The sequence below is a fragment of the Chiloscyllium punctatum genome, chromosome 39, assembly GCF_047496795.1.
Source record: "Chiloscyllium punctatum isolate Juve2018m chromosome 39, sChiPun1.3, whole genome shotgun sequence".
Lineage (NCBI taxonomy): Eukaryota > Metazoa > Chordata > Chondrichthyes > Orectolobiformes > Hemiscylliidae > Chiloscyllium > Chiloscyllium punctatum.
The window spans coordinates 63,013,492-63,032,012 of NC_092777.1; the positions used below are offsets into that span (position 1 = coordinate 63,013,492).

The 18,521-nt window shown below is 40.2% G+C and overlaps 1 protein-coding gene across 3 annotated transcripts in view; it reads right to left on the reverse strand.

The window, feature by feature from the left end:
- LOC140464151 (polycomb protein suz12-like) overlaps positions 1–18,521 on the reverse strand; it is a 51,965-nt gene that overhangs the window by 12,382 nt on the left and 21,062 nt on the right. The window contains exons 3-10 of one of the 3 annotated variants that reach the window (XM_072558935.1): positions 14,686–14,763; positions 13,186–13,254; positions 10,856–10,905; positions 5,731–5,816; positions 4,247–4,478; positions 2,421–2,523; positions 1,671–1,776; positions 1,055–1,232 (exon numbers count right to left, since the gene is read on the reverse strand). In XM_072558935.1, the coding sequence (XP_072415036.1) occupies positions 1,055–1,232; positions 1,671–1,776; positions 2,421–2,523; positions 4,247–4,478; positions 5,731–5,816; positions 10,856–10,905; positions 13,186–13,232 (802 nt within the window). In that variant the 5' untranslated portion in view covers positions 13,233–13,254; positions 14,686–14,763. The remainder of the gene's footprint in view (positions 1–1,054; positions 1,233–1,670; positions 1,777–2,420; positions 2,524–4,246; positions 4,479–5,730; positions 5,817–10,855; positions 10,906–13,185; positions 13,255–14,685; positions 14,764–18,521) is intronic. The other 2 variants (XM_072558934.1, XM_072558933.1) reach the window with 2 other exon arrangements.

Sequence of the window (18,521 nt, forward strand, 5' to 3'; positions counted from 1 at the left end):
ACCTGTCTCTGAGCGTGGACAAGACAAGAGATAGTTGACTTCGGGAGGGCAGAGCAACCACTTTCTGCTGGAGATCAACAGCTCCCCGGTGGAGATTGCGAACAGCACCAAATTTCTTGGCGTATACCTGGAGGAGAATCTCACCTGGACCCTCAACACTAGATCCACAGCCAAGTCAGTCCAATAGCATCTCTACTTTCTGTGCAGGCTAAGGAAAGCCCACCTCCCAAACCCCACCCTCACCACATTCTACAGAGGGTTCATTGAGTGTACCCGGAGCTGCTGCATCACATCCTGGTTCAGGGGTTGCACAATCTCTGATCATAAGACCCTACAACAGATAGTGAGCACAGTTTAGAGGATCATCGGGATCTCTCTTCCCTCCATTTCAGACATTTACTGTACTCCACATGCTGCATCTGAAAAGCTAACAGCATTGTGGAAGATCCTACACACCCATCACAAACTCTTCTCCCTCCTGCCAACTGGCAAAAGATACCAGAGCATTCAGCCTCTCAGACTGTGCAAAAGTTTTCTTCCCCAAAGCCAGACTCCTTAACATTGTATAATCAGACTCTTATTTCATCTGAAATTTTTTTTTACAAGACTTCAAATTGCTGCTGAAAAATGTCTATTATTTATCATTCTTCTATAACTGTAACTTATGCACTTTACACCCTGTACAATTGAACACTTCGTGTTATCCGTGTAGCACCCTCAGTCCTGGAAGAATACGGTCTCATTTTTACTGTATCAGTTGTATCTGGTACAAATGACAAATAAGAGCTACTCTGAAGCAAAATGACTTCAGTTAAACATGAACTTGAGAATAATGCATGTGATAGGAGTTTTTGTGGCAGTTTACATGCAAGTGTAAACAAATCCTTTTTCTCACCATCTAGAGAAATATTTTCTTACACATCAGTACAGTAGTGTAGTAACTGTGTTATTAAACCTGGGAAAGAGGGTTCAAATCCTGATCATTTAATGATTATCGGAATAAGAGTTCTTTGAAAATAATGAAGTCAAAACTGGTATGAATTCAAGTTCTTACCAAGTGTCTGGGCTGGTTTCACCGAGTTGAGCTTGGTCTCTGCAGCTGGAGTATCAGTATTGCGAGTTGCAAGAGGCTTAGCAACTGGAGCTGTGGATCTGTCCACAGCATCTCCTGTCCATCGAAGGGTGAACTGGAGCGTAGGACCCTGAGAAAAGGTTTCAAAAGGAGGTAACCGCTGCAAAATATAAAAACAATAATTAGAGCGAAGACTTGACAGTCACTGCTACAAAATATCACCATTCAGGAGACTGGAAGAACACAAAGCCAGGCAGCATCAGGTGGAGGAGAGCTCGACGTTTCGGATACAACTCTTCTTCAGGACTCCAGTCCTGAAGTATTACACTCAAAACATTGACCTCTCCCCCTCCTGATGCTGCCTAGCTTGCTGTGTTCTTCCAGCCTCCTGCCTTTTTTTTGTCCTTAGCAAAAATGTCAACAAGCTGACTCCAGGATCTCAGATTATAAACCACAGATAGATTTCTCAAGCTGACAATGGAGATTTGCTCAAGTGCGGTGAAAATGTTCTGGTCACAAGCTACTAAAACGGACACAGCAACGCATTTAATTCAGAATTGCAATGTCTGGAAATGAAACAATTCTGGGGTCAACACACCTTCCCATCCAGAATGGTTTCCCATGTTGCTCTTTTCTTGCTGACAGGGCATTCATCCATTTCCTGCATGGCTACTTCATATTCCCCGTCAAGGAGCTGCAACCTCCTGCAGATCAACAGCATTAGATTCAGGGAAGTACAATACTTACACAAAATTTAACAATGTTAACGGTGACAGCTGTGAGTAGCATTAGTGAGAAAAGATCAAAAAACTGCTACTGAAAGGTACAGTAAGTCAAAAGTGCACTTTTATTCCAAAACACACAACAGCTCCACAGGACGTCTATCCCCCAGATCTTGCCGTAGGACACCCACACTGCAATGGCTGGGATCATCATCTCTGGAATGAAAAGTTTTCAGAGTGTCTGTATTTCGAACCTTTAAGATAGATGTTTCCAGTATGATCTTAAAGCAAATCAATTAAACCTGGACATACAACGTAGAAACAGGAGGCGGCCATTCGGCCACTCAAGTATGCTCCACCATTTAATAGGTTCATGGCTGATCATCCTACTAAGTACTATGTTTCAGCTTTCTCTCCATACCCTTTGATTCCTTGAGCTCAAGAACTAGATTTAGCTCCTTGAAAAGGGAACCAGTACATGCAAGTACATTTTCTCAAGCATGCTTATCTGTTGCAAATTCCATCTTACCCAGACTACTCTGGATCAAAAATTATCCTTGAAAGGAAAGGCAAGGTATACACATGTATAATTCTCTACGTTGTACACCATACAGAGAACTACTTACCTATTCTTATCAAAGACTGTCATCTGAGCAACAAATGTTTTCTCCCCATCATCTTTGTGAGACGAATTACGCTTTCGCCTACTCGGAATCTCGTCTGTTACTTCTTAAAAAGACAATATTATGAGTGAAAACATGTTATCTTTTAATTATAGGATCAGGTTATCTGATTAGTTTCAGCAAATGCACAGTCAGCCTACCAGAAACCATTCCAGATAACCATATTGAATGATACAGGAACCAAAATTAATCACAATGCAGGCTACAAGTTTAAACCCATTTAATTCAAAACATTTAACATTCTTTTTCCAGTTTTGCTGGTCATGGTTTCTTGAGACGCTTGCATCCCATTACGAACTGACTGTAAACAAGCTCACAGGAGTTTTTTAAAAATACAAAACGTAGTAAGAGCTTCAGTCAAGAGCACAACATTTCTACTGGACAAACCCAATGTCCAGGAATGTAGAATATGCAGTAAACTTGGAGCCACGCACCGAAAAAGAGAGATTGGGAATGATCACTGAACAGCCAATTCATATTGGAGTTTTCATATTATAAATTAACACCTATTGTTGATGTCACACTGAATTAGAAACCTGCAAGAGGATTATGGAATCAGCAAAGGTGTCCATTCAGCCGTTCAAGTCTGCACCGACCTCTCACCCAGGATCTCACCTCAGCCCCCACTCTCTCCCTGGAAGCTCACATTTATAATGGCTAATCCACAGACTACATACCACTGAGCACTATGAGAAATTTAGCACGGCCAATCCACCTAACTTGCACAACTTTGGACTGTGGGAGGAAACCTGAGCAGCCAGCAGAAACCCAAGCTGATATAGGGAGAATATGCCACACAGATAACCGGCCAAGACTGGAATCTAACCTGGGACCCGGGCAATGTGCGACAGCTGTATGTACTGCCCTCTTATACTTAGTGAGCAAGTGGACAAAAAGTAAATACTTGGCAGAGAGTTTCACGTAGCAAAGTGTGGAGTTATGCACTTTGGTCAGAAGAAATAGAAGGCTCACCACTAAACGCAGAAACAAAATATGCAGGGCACAGATCGGTGTATTGTGCAAGGAACAAAAGGCTATATACAAGTTGAGCAAGTAATTAAGACTGCCAATGGAATTTTGGTCTTTATTGTTCAAATGTGCGGAGTCTGAAATAGGGGAACTTTTGTTAAAACTATACAGTGCTGGTGAAATCACAAATGGAATACTGAATGATGTTTTGGTCCCCATATTTAAGACAGATAGACTGCTATTAGAGGCAATTCAAAAGAGATTCACTCAACTGATTGCTGTCATCATGTGGTATACTTCGCAAGAATGGCTAAACAACCCACCATTCATCAGATGTCAGACTGGGCAATCTAAAACAAGATTGAGGGGGTTCAACTGAGCAGTTGAGAACACGTCTTCACAGGTGGGGTATCTCAAACTAGGAGACAACTATAAAAAAAAAGAGCAGCAGCAGTGTCAGGGGGCTGGCGATTCTGGTCTCAGGCAGCTGTTTGTGTGGAGTTTGCACATTACCCCCGTCAGCATGGGTTTCCTCCCACAATCCAAAGATTGGCAGATTGGCCAAGTTAATTGCCCATTGTGTTCAGGGATGTGCAGGTGAGGAGGATTAGCCAGGAACAGGGCAGGTGGGATGCTCTTTACAGGGTTGATGTGGACTTGATGGGCTAAATGGCCTGCTTCCACACTGTAGTGATTCTATAATTTATGTACAGTATTAGTGAAATCCAAAACTTTACAAGGCTCAGTAATCTAGTGAAGTACAGTAAGAGTTCCGCCAGCCTAAACTGGGATCTACTTACCAATATTTTCATTAATCTCACCATTGGTCAGTCCATTGACTTCCCTTCTACCTGGACGGGTCACTCTGAACAGCAACGAATAGGATTTTACCATATGGCTGTTGCTGGGCTCAAACTCGTTGCTAGGAACTGCTAGGGAAGGACAGTTGCCAGGTTTGGATTGGCTGTTGTCTGGATTCAAAGGCACCTGCTTTTTACCTGTAGGCACTTGCTTGATAGGACAACTAACATCCTTGAAAAAGAAAAGAACAAGTTAATGAACTACTTGCTCAAATTCAAATTGCAACAAAGCGTAATTTGTAATACGTTCATTACTAAACCAAAAAAGTAGAGCTAATGCACTAACTTATTGCAGACAACCAATCTTAGATATTGGCGATTCCAGAACCAATGCAATTGAGTTTGGGGAAAGGAGGACAAGGGAATTTCCAATCCACCTCTAACAGACACGATAGCACAAATTGCCCAAATACAAATCCTGTGAAACGCGAGAACTCCAGGACAAAAAGGAATGCTCACAAAGCGTCATCACCTGGAGCAGATGAGCTGTGGGTTGCAGAGCTCAAACAGCAGCTTACATCACTGCAGTGCATCTACAAATCCAAGGGCTCCATGAATGCTCCATCTAATGAAATTAACGTAATGGGGAACAGTTTTGTTATCAGACTAGTAACCTGCAGGCCTTGATTAATAATCTGGAAGCACAATTTTAAATAACATGGTAACTGGGAACACAAATACAATTAAAAATTCGACAAGTAATGGTGACTGTAAGACTGCCACAATCAAAACCCCATCCGTCACTTAGAAAAGGTAACTGGTCCTCTTTATACAGTCTGCTTTATATGTGACTCTTGAATCTCCACAAGATGGTTGACTCTGAAATGCCCCTGAAAGAACCTCGCTAAGCCACTCAATTGTATTCAAGGTGACTCATACCACCTTCGAGGGGATTTAGGATTGCGCAACAAATTGGCATTGCCAGAATACCCATAGCCTGTGAATGAATAATAGAGACACTGGAAAATAGCATCATGACATTATTCTTGAAGGAAGAGGGTAAATGTCCAATATTCTTATTTTTTCACTTGATTCAGGAACTGCTATTGTAATGCATATTTGCAATGAGAAAGGGTGAAGATCCTTCAGGCTGGACTCATGCTAATTTGTGAGCTTGAAGATATGAACAGGATCAAATAGGCCAATTAAGTCAAGACCTATTCTAGTACAACTCAATCTCATTGTGGATTTTTAACCATCTCATTTAATTCCCCAGGGAAACTTTGTGCCAGACTTGTCAAGCACTGTAAAAGTACACTGTCACAAACCCTCAAGTAAACATACTAAGTTTCTTCGAGGACACTGAAATTTTAAGTTTTCAACTAAGTCACTTCAACATCCACTAATCAACTTTCGAGAATATAAAAAACAAGCATCCAAGATAACATTGCAGGCTAAGATAATTAAAAATCTGTATACGCTACCTTACGTTTTTTATGACAGACTTTAACAAGTAGCACCTCCAAGGATACAGAGTTTTGTTCATTCTCTGAGTTTTGAGATGGCTTTTCTAGTTGAGAAATAGATAGTCACAGATTCAAAATGGTGAAAAGGTGTTAAACATTCCAAATCATTAAAATTTGAATTTATACTGAAAAACTAATTTTATCTCAACATTGTTCTACTCAGATTTACCTACAAAGAAAGCAAGTAACAAATCCAGCTATTCAAATAAAACACACAAGTTAAATCAATACACTGTTGTAGGCTGTATCTCAGGCTCTGACAAGGTTACATTTCCCATTCTACAGTAGACTCAGTCTACCAGTCTGCTAAAACAATACCAAGTGGCACAATGGCACTGGCAACAAAAAACAAAACCGTGATTTCAAGACATCACCTCTCCCACACCACCTGACGAGCTGAGGAAGGTTCCCTGCACGTTATATCCAGAGGATGTTGTACACCGGGAGGCCAAAAGTGTTACAGACTTTGACATTATGATTACAACTTCAGTGCCCACTGGTCACAGCTAATGCTGATTCCAAGAAAAGTGACATTAAATCCTGACACTCTAGCTTTAGTATATTTGGATTACATTTGTAATTACTGGGTTAAACAAGTGGGAGCAGTTCCTGAGAGAGAGCACAAGCATAATAAAAAAAAGGACCAGTCATACTGATGCTTCAGGGAAAGAATCTATTTTAATAATAGAGTCAAAATTCAATTAAACAGGTGTTAAGTACAATTGCAGACTGTACTTAAAAGACAAAATAACTGGAGGCGCATTAAGAATTTACCAATGATACTGAAGTCTAGTTACACTTCTACTGGACATTAATACATATGCTAAGAAATTTTAGGCTTAGTTAAGGCACCCATCCATTTAAATTGAATGGTGGAATTGTAGCCAAACCATTCCTTAAGAATGACAAGTGAGTGAGTTACAGTGATTACTCTCAAATCAAAGCTCAGGACAGCAAATAAAAACAGATGGACAGAGTGATCAGGTAAATGGGATGTGTTATGCTAGGGCTCAGTCAGCCATAAACGTGTTCAATGGTTTCACTAAACTCTAGCAACAGCCATAGAATTAACTGGCCAGATAGAGGATCTGGCTGGATTTCACTCTAAGGCCTGACATACTTTATGGCTGAAAAAAAATACTCTATACAGAGTATGCAGTAGTTTAATGATCATTTTCACTGTCATCATGCACAATAAATTTGCTGAGCCAGTAAGATGACCACAGGGTGCAAGCACTAGTTGTTAAATGTCACAACTACAACCACAAGGATGTTCGCTCAACAACTGAAAAAGAACAGGACCACAGAACCTACAACTGATTCAGGGAAATCTGATTAATACATTTCCAATGGCTTCAAATCCCTTTACACACAGGCTCAACTCTTGGATATACTATCAGGCTCTCAAATCCTTGGATTCACTACACGCAATTAAAATCAGTGCTTACTGGAAAGCTGTGACAAATTTATATATTGCACAAGTATGGAGATCATCTGCATATCCAGCTTAGACAGAGCATTAGTCAAGGCCACACTGAAGTTGTTATATTTGAGTAAGTTAATCTCTCATTTTCCTATATTCCAATGAGTACAGGCCCAGCCTACGCAAATCACTCTTCCACACAAGTCTTCGTATCTGGAATCAGCCTCTGGAATCTTCTCTGGACTCTCTCCAATGCCAATACATCTTTTCTTATATAAGGGGACACAGATCAGTCAGCTGTGGTTTGACTAGCGCCTTGTATAGTTTTATTAAAACCTTCCAATTTTTATACTTCATTCCTTTTAAATGAAAGGCCAACTTTGCATTTGTTTCAATTACCTGAACTTGGATGCTAACATTCTTGTTGGGATTCAAGGAAGAGGACTCCCAAATCCCTCTGTTCTGTAGCTTCCTGCAGTTGCTGCATTTAAGACTGGAGAGCTGTGACCAGCGGAATGCCACAAAGATCGGTGCTGGGTCCGCTACTTGTCATTTTATATAAATGATTTAGATGTGGACATAGCAGGTATAGTTAGCAAGTTTGCAGGTGACACCAAAATTGGAGGTGTAGTGGACAGCGAAGGAGGTACTCTCAGATTACAATGGGATTTTGATCAGATGAGCTAATAGGCGGAGGATTGGCAGATGGCATTTAATTTAGATAAAATGCAAGGTGTGGCATTTTGGAAAGGTAAATCAGAGCAGGACTTAGACACTTCATGATAAGGTCAAGGGGACTGTTGTTGAACAAAGACCTTGGAGTGCAGGTTCATAGTAGAGTCACAGGTAGATAGGATAGCGAAGGCAGTGTTGGGTATGCTCCCTTTTGTCGGTCAGTGCATTGAATACAGGTGTTGGGGGGTCACGTTGTGGATGTAAAGGATAGGCCACTTTTGGAATATTGTGTGCAATTCTAGTCCACTGCCTATTGGAAGGATTTGCCAAACGTGAAGGGGCTCAGAAAAGATTTCCAGGAATGTTGCAACAGTTCGAGGATTTGAGCTATACAGAGAGGCTGAAAGGCTGGGACTATTTTCCCTGAAGCTTCAAAGACTAAGTGGTAACCTTATAGAGGTTTGTAAAGTCAGGAGGAACATGGATGGAATATATAGACAAGGTCTTGTCCCTGGAGTGGGGGAGTCCAGATCTAGGGGGCATAGGTTTAGGGTGAGAGGGGCAAAATATAAAATGGATTTAATGGATAACTTTTTTTTTAAAAACGCAGAGGGTGGTGCGTGTATGGAATGAGCAGCCAGAGGAAGTGGAGGCTGGTACAATTACAGCATTTAAAAAGCATCTGGATGGGTAGGAGAATAGAAAAGGTTTAGAGTGATATGGGCCAAATGCTAGCAAATGGGACTAGATTAGGTTAGGATATCTAGTCAGCATGGTAGAGTTGGACCAAAGGGTCTGTTTGCATGCTGTACATCTATGATTCTAAATAATATTCAGCACCGTCTATTTTTCCTGCCAAAGATCACTTTATCCCATATTATATTCCATCTGCAATGCTTTTGCCCACTTAATCTTCAAGGATATAGGCTGCCATTTTTGCCAATTGCTTATTCTTAACCCATCCACAAACCTGGCTAAAATATATTCACTTTCTACATTGAAATCATTAACATATATTGTAAATTGACTGCAGCTTACGGAAAGACCTCTGAGACAGACCACAGTTACATTCTGAAAATCCCTCCCTTATACCAACTTAGTATTCCGTGAGCCAATCTTCTATCGACATCAATATACCACATCCTTAGTTTTACTTTCGTGACAGGTACAACCAAAGGGAGCTCCAGAATTTTAATCAAGGCATAGTGAAGTGGCAATGATTTTGGTTCCAACCCATACTGATGATCTTATGCCATTCTCAGGTGATATAGGTTTTTCATTTTGAAGTTATGTAAGGAGCCTTGGTAAGTTGTTGCAGTGTCTCTTGCCAATGGTACACACTGCTGCCACTGTGCAGTGGCAGAGGGAGTAAAATGTTCAATGTGGTGGACAAGGTGCCAGTCAAGCCAGGCGCAATGATCGAGAAAGTGTGGCGCTGCTGGAGTATTGTTGGAGCAACACCTAAGCAACTGACATGTATTCCATTACACTCCTGACTTATGCCTTACAGGCAGCAGACAGGCCTTTAGGGAGTTTGGGGGCAAGTTACTCACCACAGAATACTCAACTTCTGACCAAAAATCAACACGTATAGCCCCTTATACAGGCTGTGGCTACATGAGCAGGTCAATGGTTACAACCACAAGGTGCACTAAATTCTGACATACAACTGCATTTGTACAAAGTTATCATGGATGGGGTGCGCATGAGTACTGTTTATCCTTTAATATCAAACGCCAACAAGATACAACCTTGGCATTTGTTTGTTCACTATGTTATTCATTTCTTCTCATTGTTTTACTAGTTCATCTCTTGCAGAAGTTCACTACTTGCTGAAACATGGACACCAGTTACAATACCCAAACCCATCATCTTCCACATTCAATGTTAGCACATTCACAATTGAACAGCTGAACATGACCCTACACTCATTCTCAAACATCCACATCATGGGATGGTGAAGACCTGTAGCCAGGACTAATTTTGTGTTGATACTACTAATACCAAGCATTTAGCTCAACTAATTCAGCACAAACCTTACACCTTGATCATTTACTTGGCCCAGCTACTCACTGTTTCAGGAGAAAGTGAGAACTGCAGATGCTGGAGATCAGAGTTGAAAATATGTTGCTGGAAAAGCGCAGGTCAGGCAGCATCCAAGGAGCAGGAGAATAGACGTTTCGGGCATAAGCCTTCCTGAAGAAGGGCTTATGCCCGAAACGTAGATTCGGCTGCTCCTTGGATGCTGCCTCACCTGCTGTGCTTTTCCAGTGACACATTTTCAATTCATTGTTTCAGCCAGTAAACAGAACCAATTCATCTTAAAATGAAAGGAACTGTCCAATTTCTCAAAGGAACACACTGAAATCTAGCACAAAAGCTTTTACTGATTAAAAACATGAAATCACAAAAATTGACAGTCCAGTAATCAAAAGCAAAAGGAACTTCCAGGCATTAGAAAACAGACAGCCTGATCAGTAATTAAAATACAGAATCCCAGGCATGTGGCAAGTCCACCCTCAAAAGGTTACCAAAAAGGAAGAGAAGACTCATGCAATCAGTGAGCTAGGCAGATGACTAATAACAGGTGAAATCAGCTTAATGTTATGGGTGGGTGACTTAAGTCTATGCAACATATTGGACTACATTAAAGTTTAAAATTCTGGACCTCTGGAAAAGCACTACGAGTGTACCTACAGGTGGATTTTAGGGGTTCAAAAGGATGCATCTCACCACCTGAGGGCAACGAAGGATGGGAAAGGAGTGATCAAGCCAGCAACATCCATGGCCCATGAAAGCTTAATGAGTGATAATATCAGAAAATCTTGATTCCAACACTGAAGCAACAGTCCTCCACCACCCCACTCACTACTTCTAAAGAAATTATACAGGTGATGATACATTGTACATAGAAACAATAGTTAATATTGAGGGCATATAATCTATTACATTGAGCATCACTTACAGCTGCTTCCTTATACATACCATTTTTATGGAAGAAACCAGTAAATGTAAGTTGCAGATGAGCTGTCAAACTGAAGAAAAAAATCGAAAGAAAATTAATTCCCTTGTACTTCACAAATGTTTGTATACAAATAGCAACCCATTATACAAGAGTCAGCACAACCAACATTACAACGCAATTAACTTTTGTAACTGCACCATTTACAACTGGCTTTGCAACTGTAACTTGTCATTGACTCATTTTGTGGAGTGGGAACAAATGCATTATAACAAATACACTGGGAACAAGAAAATTGCCATATCCTATTGTCTAACTAAGCTCCAGGCACGTCTCTGGAAAATAAGATTCAGGCTGCTTAAATGAGAATGACAATGAAACTGGGATATGTAAAACCGAGCTGACTCCAAATTTCAGTGCATTATGTCCCATTGAGCCAAGCCTATGAACAATCAAACTTTTGCATTGGCTACTCAGGATTTGGAAACTGACAATATTGGATTAGCTACCTTGTTAAACTACTCATATGCCTGGTGTAAACATGAGGTAGCTTAAGAGTAAAATACTGGGTAAAGTTTCAACTTTAATGAACAGGCCAGAAAGATTTCAAGTCTCTCAACAAGATTCAAACTGTTCAAAAGTATAGTTTGTCCAGGTGGCAAGCTGGCTGCTGTCACCACAGATTGGGAAATGTATAGTGTCATAAGGAAATGCTCAGAGTGCATCTTTTCTTTTAAACTTGTAGCCTGTCCAGCAGGTAGGTGATTTGATTGAAGTCGAAATCCTTTATGACATGGGAGACATGGAAGAGAGGGAGAGGAAGGGTACAAAACTAATTAGCACTTTTTTTTAAAAAGGGTTGCGCAATTTCAGAACACTAGCTCAAAACTGAAGGTGGAGTTAGAGAATTTTTGTTTGTGAAAGTTGGATTCCCTTACCTGTTAAGAACCTACGGTTAAGGGATATATGGGAATGTGGAATTTGGAACAAAAAATCAGCTATATTCTTCGTGAATGGAAGAGCAAGCTTGAAGGGCCAATTAGCCTACTATTGCTATTTTGTACACAAGATGGCAAACAATTTCCCTTTTGCTGTAAAATAATGCAATCCACTTTTTCAGCAGACAGCTACAAGGTCATGCAGCTACCACCTCAGAGCTACCTCATATCATGAAACTCCATTACACTCTAATTACCTGAGGATTCCTGTACAATTTGACAGTATTAAGGTATAAACCATCTACCAAATTTATAAGTCAAGAAACAAGCCAGAACAATGAGATCAGTCACAATGTCTGAAGACCAAAGCAGGAAAGTTGCAGAAGGCGTTAGCTTTAGCTCAGCATCAAGCTTAATAATTTTGATTTAACTCTCATTGGTCAGCGGTGAACATTTGGTACAGGTAGTCTTGAGACAATGACTACTGCTCAAAAGGACTTTTTAAAAAAAATATATCAGCTGTCTATGTCTACCATAACCAAATATATTCTTGCACAGCATGAACAGGTTTGATTACTCAGGGTCCAAAACATATCTAGTTTTCTGCCCAATGCCATATAAAGACATTTCACAACTGATCCATTACTACAACATCAAAACAAGCAAATTACATACTTGTTTTTAAAATCTCCAACAAGGGGAAGAAAATTGTAATTAATCTTGCAGCCTATTGAAGTTATACACTAATTGACAGTGTCAGGGCATTTCAACCAATGATTTTTTTTTAAAACCACCACACATTGCCTCCTGAAATAAAAATATTTCCGTTGTACTCTTGAATCATTTGTCAATGCAATTAGAAGATTTGGCAGAAACCTACGTGCATCAAGCTGTTTAAAAAGCTCCAGAGGCATCTTCATTTGGTGGCAATTCATAATGAGACACTACTCTAGGGTGCAATCAAATCATTAAGCAACATTTCTGCCATTAAAAATCATGAAACCCAATCGTAGCATAAAAAAGCTTTGACTTAATTTGAAAAAAAGGGTTTATAAATACAAATGACACTGCTGCAAAATGCTACACATAGGGTTGAGAGAAGGTGTACATATTACGCAAAACAAAAATATTCCAAATTCTCAGTTTCAGCCAACGGCATGCTCCCAGCTGTAGTTAACTATCTCTTATCTAACTTTCCAGCCAGTTGAGCATGTTTTACCATTTAACAGGCCTGACAATCAGAAGTTGAACACCCTCTCAGGCAACCTTCCTGCTCTCTTCCACACCATTAAATTCTCTGCGGATCACTAGTGGTACAGTGTACAGTCCCAAATGTGCTAAAAGGCTCAACGTACATTAGGGGTCAAGCTGCACCACACAAATGCACATTTTCACTCATTTTGAAACTAACTTACCTGGGAGATTCCTGCTCTCCCCTCATCTTCTCTACTTTGGCCAGCATATCATTCACTTGAAAGGTTTTCCTGCAGCATTGAAAAATATATTTAATTTCACATATCATTACAAAAAATTGGTTAACTCATCCATTAAATACAGTTGGAATGACCTCAAAATTCACATCTCAACTTACATTTTGAAAATTTGAAGTGTTAATTTGGAAAGACAGACTTGCACTTCTATACTGCCTTTCAGTACCACATGGTGTTCCCCAAGTACTTTATCAATAACTTGGGTAGGCACTTTTCTAATATAGGATAGCAGTCGATGTGTTTTTGGGAGCTGACTATGCACAATGAGATACTGACCAGATAATCGGACTGTCTTTTAATAAAGATATTGGTAATGACACCAATGATACAACCACTTTGTTTGAAAGAGCGCATGCAAGTTCTACATCCAACTGGGGGAAATCAACAGTTTAAGCATCCAAATGCAAGCACATTTGATTAAAAATAAACTATAAACACTAAATCTGATAGAAAAGCAAAGTGCGGCAAACAGTCCAAGTCAATAAGCATCTAAGATGAAAGATTGTTTGTATTTCAGATTCCTGTTTATGAGCTGATTACATAATAAACAATTGGACTGCAGGTTGTTTGGTTTGGAAGGAAAAAATGAACAAGTGGCAATAAAAGCGTACTGTACACTTAACAGTCACACCCTCTGGATATCCCAACTTGTTGCATAACCACAATTGAGAAAAAGCATGGAAAATCATTCAAAACAATCCAATCTAAACAGGGTAGATGCACCTTGTAACATTAACTGCAGTAGCTGTGCTAAGAAACACTGCATCCACAGCAGTTTTTTAAAAATATAAAATTGACAATTTTCTAACCACTTAAATAGCAGAACAGCTATTTAAAAGAGCATAACAGCTTCTTTACAGTACAAATGGTCACAGGAAAGTGCCAAAAATAAGAGCCAACCACCACTAACTGGAGGACACAATTCAACTGAACCTGCCAATTTAAATTTAAATTACTTCCTTATTTAAAGTTTTACAGAATGCAGTAGTGAACACAAAAAATTTGCATGGTGGCACAATGGGTAGCACTGCTGTCTGTCAAGGACCCAGATTCGATTTTAAGTCTTGGGTGACTGTGGAGTTTGCACATTCTTCCTGGTGTGGGTTTCCTCCAGGTGCTCTGGTTTCCTCCCACTGTACGAAGATGGGCAGGTAAGGCAGATTGGTCAAGTTAAATTGCTCCATGTATCGTCCAGGAATGTGCAGGCTAGGTGGATTAACTATTGTAAATGCAGGGTCACAGGAATAGGAAGCCAGGGTAGATATCAGTGGGATACTCTTCAGAGGGTCAATGCAGACACAATGGGTCTTTCTACACTGCAGGGATTCTATGAGTCTAAATTGTAAACATACAAATTAAAATGGTCTTAAACCTATTGATTACAGCTCCTTGGAAGATATGACAAGTAAATTAAGCTATACAGACCAGAACGTCCAGGTTTTATCCTTGAACTACGCTGAGTCAAGGGATTTCAGCCTTAGCAAACCCCTAGGAGGAGAATTCCTGCAAGATAGGTATGCAAGACTGGATCAGGCTTAATGTGCGTTAGACTCCTTACTGGCACTAAAAATCAAAGACACAGAAGGACAGCTAACCAGGGATATGTCCTGTGAATCCTTACTCAAGAGCACCAAAGTACTCAGGGAAATTAAAAATGGACTCAAACACTTTTTCACAATTGTATACTTTTTTCCATGGGGTGAGGGCATCACTGGCTGAGCCAGCATCTAGTGACCAAACTGAAATGCTTGAGATGGTATTGGTGAATTAACTTCTTGAACAACTACAGTCCATGAAACAGTTCTGTTAGAAAGGGACTTCTAGGATTTTGATCCTCCAGAGGTGAGGGAACAGTGGCATATGTCCAACTCAAGATTGTAACACGCTCAGAGAGGGAGCTTGCATGTGGTGTTGACATGCATCGCCTGCCCTTCTCTTAGGCAGAGGTGGTTGCAAGTTTGGAAGGTGTTACCAGATGAGCTGTGTGAGGAATTGAAGTGCATATTGCAGATGGTACAGTGCCATCACGGTCATCAGTGGTGGAGGCAGACATTTTAAAGACAATGGATGGAGTGTCAATTAAGTGAGCTGTTTTGACTTGATTGTGCAAGAAGCTTGACACTTTGTTGGAGGTGCCACCATCCAGGTAAGTGAATAGTAGTCTACCACACTCCTGACTTGTACATTGTAGTTGGAGGGCAGGTTTGGAGAGGAGCTACTTGCTGCACAGGATTCCCAACTCTCACCTGCTCTTGCACACAATGTTTTTATAGCTGATCCAGTTTAATTCTGGTCAACACCCCTCCGCGGACAATAATCGTGCAAGATTGCCATTAATGCCATTAAACGTCATGAGCAATGCTTAGATTCTTTCATGGTGCATAGTCATTTGCTGGACATTTGGGGCTCAAATACTACATCACCTGTCAGACTAAGCCTGCATATGGACAGAGGCTGCTTCAGTACTGAAGAATAGAGAACAGTGATGAACAAGTGTAATCAGTGAACATCCTAACTTGTGAGCTTATGAACGAAGGGAAGGTCACTGATGAAGCAGATGTTTGGACCTAGGACTCTACCCTGAGGAAAGGAGGGGCTCTTGTAGTGTAGTGTAGTGTCCCTATCTTTGAGAGAAGAGGCCTGGACCCCAATCCTACTTACTGCAGGGATGCTCAACAATATCTCTAAACATGTTGAGTAGAAAATATGTATTCAGAGGAACTCTTGCAGAGATGCCCTGGGACTGAGATAGTTGATTTCTAACTTTTTTTCCCTTATGCAGGTTGTGACTTACCCCAGGAGTGTTGCTTCAATTTAAACTCCCCATAAAACATTCAAATGTAAATTTGTTAAAAAGCCAAAGCAGCAGTAAGCCAGATGAAACACAATACTTGTAGATGGGCCTAGTACTTTTTGTCAAGCAGAATCAGAGCACATGGATGTCAAGCCAAAAGTGAATATTTTAAGATTTGCACCCAATAATTGGACGGAAGTAGCCACTTCTAAAGAGGGAAGAGGAGGTAGGACAATGTCAGAAACAGGGAGACACCAAGCAGGAAATTCTAGTGCACAGGACCTTAGCACCTAATGCATGACATTTAAAACATTAGGAGCAGCTCTATAGGAGTCAATAGCTAGGGGGTGTAGGCTTGGAGAAAGTTGGAGATGCATAGCAGTGAGACCATTAAAAAGGGTGGATGAATATTTACAAATGGAGAACTTTATTGGCTGGAAACCAGCACATTGGACTTAGATAGTGTAGTTAGCCATGTTAAGAGTTGCCTTGATGTGGCTGAATATTGCAAAAAGAATGAAGGTCAGTGCATTTAATTATAGTAATTTATGTAGCATGGAAGGGGAGCAGACTTTACAAGCAAATGTGAACACTTGTGGGAAGATATTGATATTCAAAGATTTTGTCACAGGGAAAAACAATGCTGAGGTCCCACTTATTTATAACACTGTATATACTAACTTTTTTTAAAAACCCAACACCAGGTTATAGCCCAACAGATTTAATTGGAAGCACTAGCTTTCGGAGCACTGCACTTTCATCAGATGGCTGTGGAGTACACAACTGTAAGACAGAATTTATAGCAAAAGTTTACAGTGCGACGTAACTGAAATTATATGTTGAAAAATGCCTTGATTATTTGTTAAGTCTCTCATGGCTCGAATAACCATGTTGGCTTCACTTCTTAAGTAAATCACAATTTTAAAAAAGTTACATTCTCAGGCTACCTTGAACAATTGGTGTCAGCCCAGATAATGTGAAGATGTTCGCCCCCTGTGTACTGTTATCTATGCCATAATGTTTAGACTGATTCTAATTTTAAAAATGAGTTAAGACTCTTACATAGATTCATTCAGTTTTTTTTTAAGCAAAGTACAATGTAACTCTCCAAGTACAAATTCACCTCACAAACATGCGCGCGCACGTGCTCTGGGGTGGGGGTGGGGTGGTGTTGAGTGTCTGTGAGAGAGTGTGTACATGAGAGAGTGTAAAGGGGTCTAAGTCTGTGAGAGAGTGCGTGTGTGTGTGTTTGCAGCCAAGTTTGCAATGACAAAAATGGGTGGGAAGGCACATAATGAGGATGACAACCTGCAAGGGGATAGTGATAGATTAAGTGAGTGGGTAAAAACTTGGCAGTTAGAAAATCATGTGATGAACTGTTAAGTTATGTACTTTGCCCAGAAGAATAGAGGAGATTACATCAGCTAAACAGAAAAGGTTGCAGAAAGCTACAGAACACAGGAATTTTGGATTTCTTGGGCATGCATCACTGATAAGCTTGCATTCGAGTTCAATGGATAATAAAGCAGGCAAATATTGGCCTTTAAGAAATGCACGTTATAGCAGAATTGACTGAACTGCTACAGTTTTAGTACCTATTTCTGTTTCCAGTCAATGTAAACAGAAATCCATTCATTCTTGGAGACCTTCTTTCTCAAGTTAACTTAAAAGTCGTCACAATTGTCACAAATAATTACAAATGACTAATTTAACATATGACTCCATGCAGAAACACCATGTGCTACTGGTTCCATATTCAAAATTACAAACTCAAAAATAAATGGCATTAAAACATATGTAATCATATACTTTGCATCATAATTCTGACTTGCAAATATATTGTTCCTTCATTGTCACTGGGTCAAAATCCTGGATCTCCCCAACAGCATTGTTACATTGGTACCCACACCAAACAGACTGTAGCTGCTCCTTGGATGCTGCCTGAACTGCTGTGCTCTTCCAGCACCACTAATCCAGAATGTAGCAGTTGAAGGCAGCTCACTACAACCTTCTCCAGGGCAACTTGAAATTGGTAGTAAATGCAACACAATTGGACATGAACTGACAATGTTAAGCCAAGGCTTACTTTGCCATCTCAGCTGGAGGTTCTTATGGTCTCAATGATAAAAGGCTGTTTTCCTTAGTGTCTTGGCCCATTTTCATGCTTTGGCAAAGATCTCTACTTTAAAAAGCTTAATCACCACAATGTTCTTTATGGAAGCTTGCAGTACACAAATTGGATTTTGCACCTCCTGCATTACATCAGTGATTACACTAGCATGCAAATACTGTTAAGTATTCTGGGATATCTTGAGGTTTTGACAGATGTTGAATAGAAGCAATTTATTTTTTTATTAAGAAAAGCGTTGTAAATGGAATTCGCTGTTACAGAGATTGGTAGACCCATTTCACCATAGCGCAGACTGAACATTTTAATTCTGTGTACACGCAAGAAAAAAGGAATAAT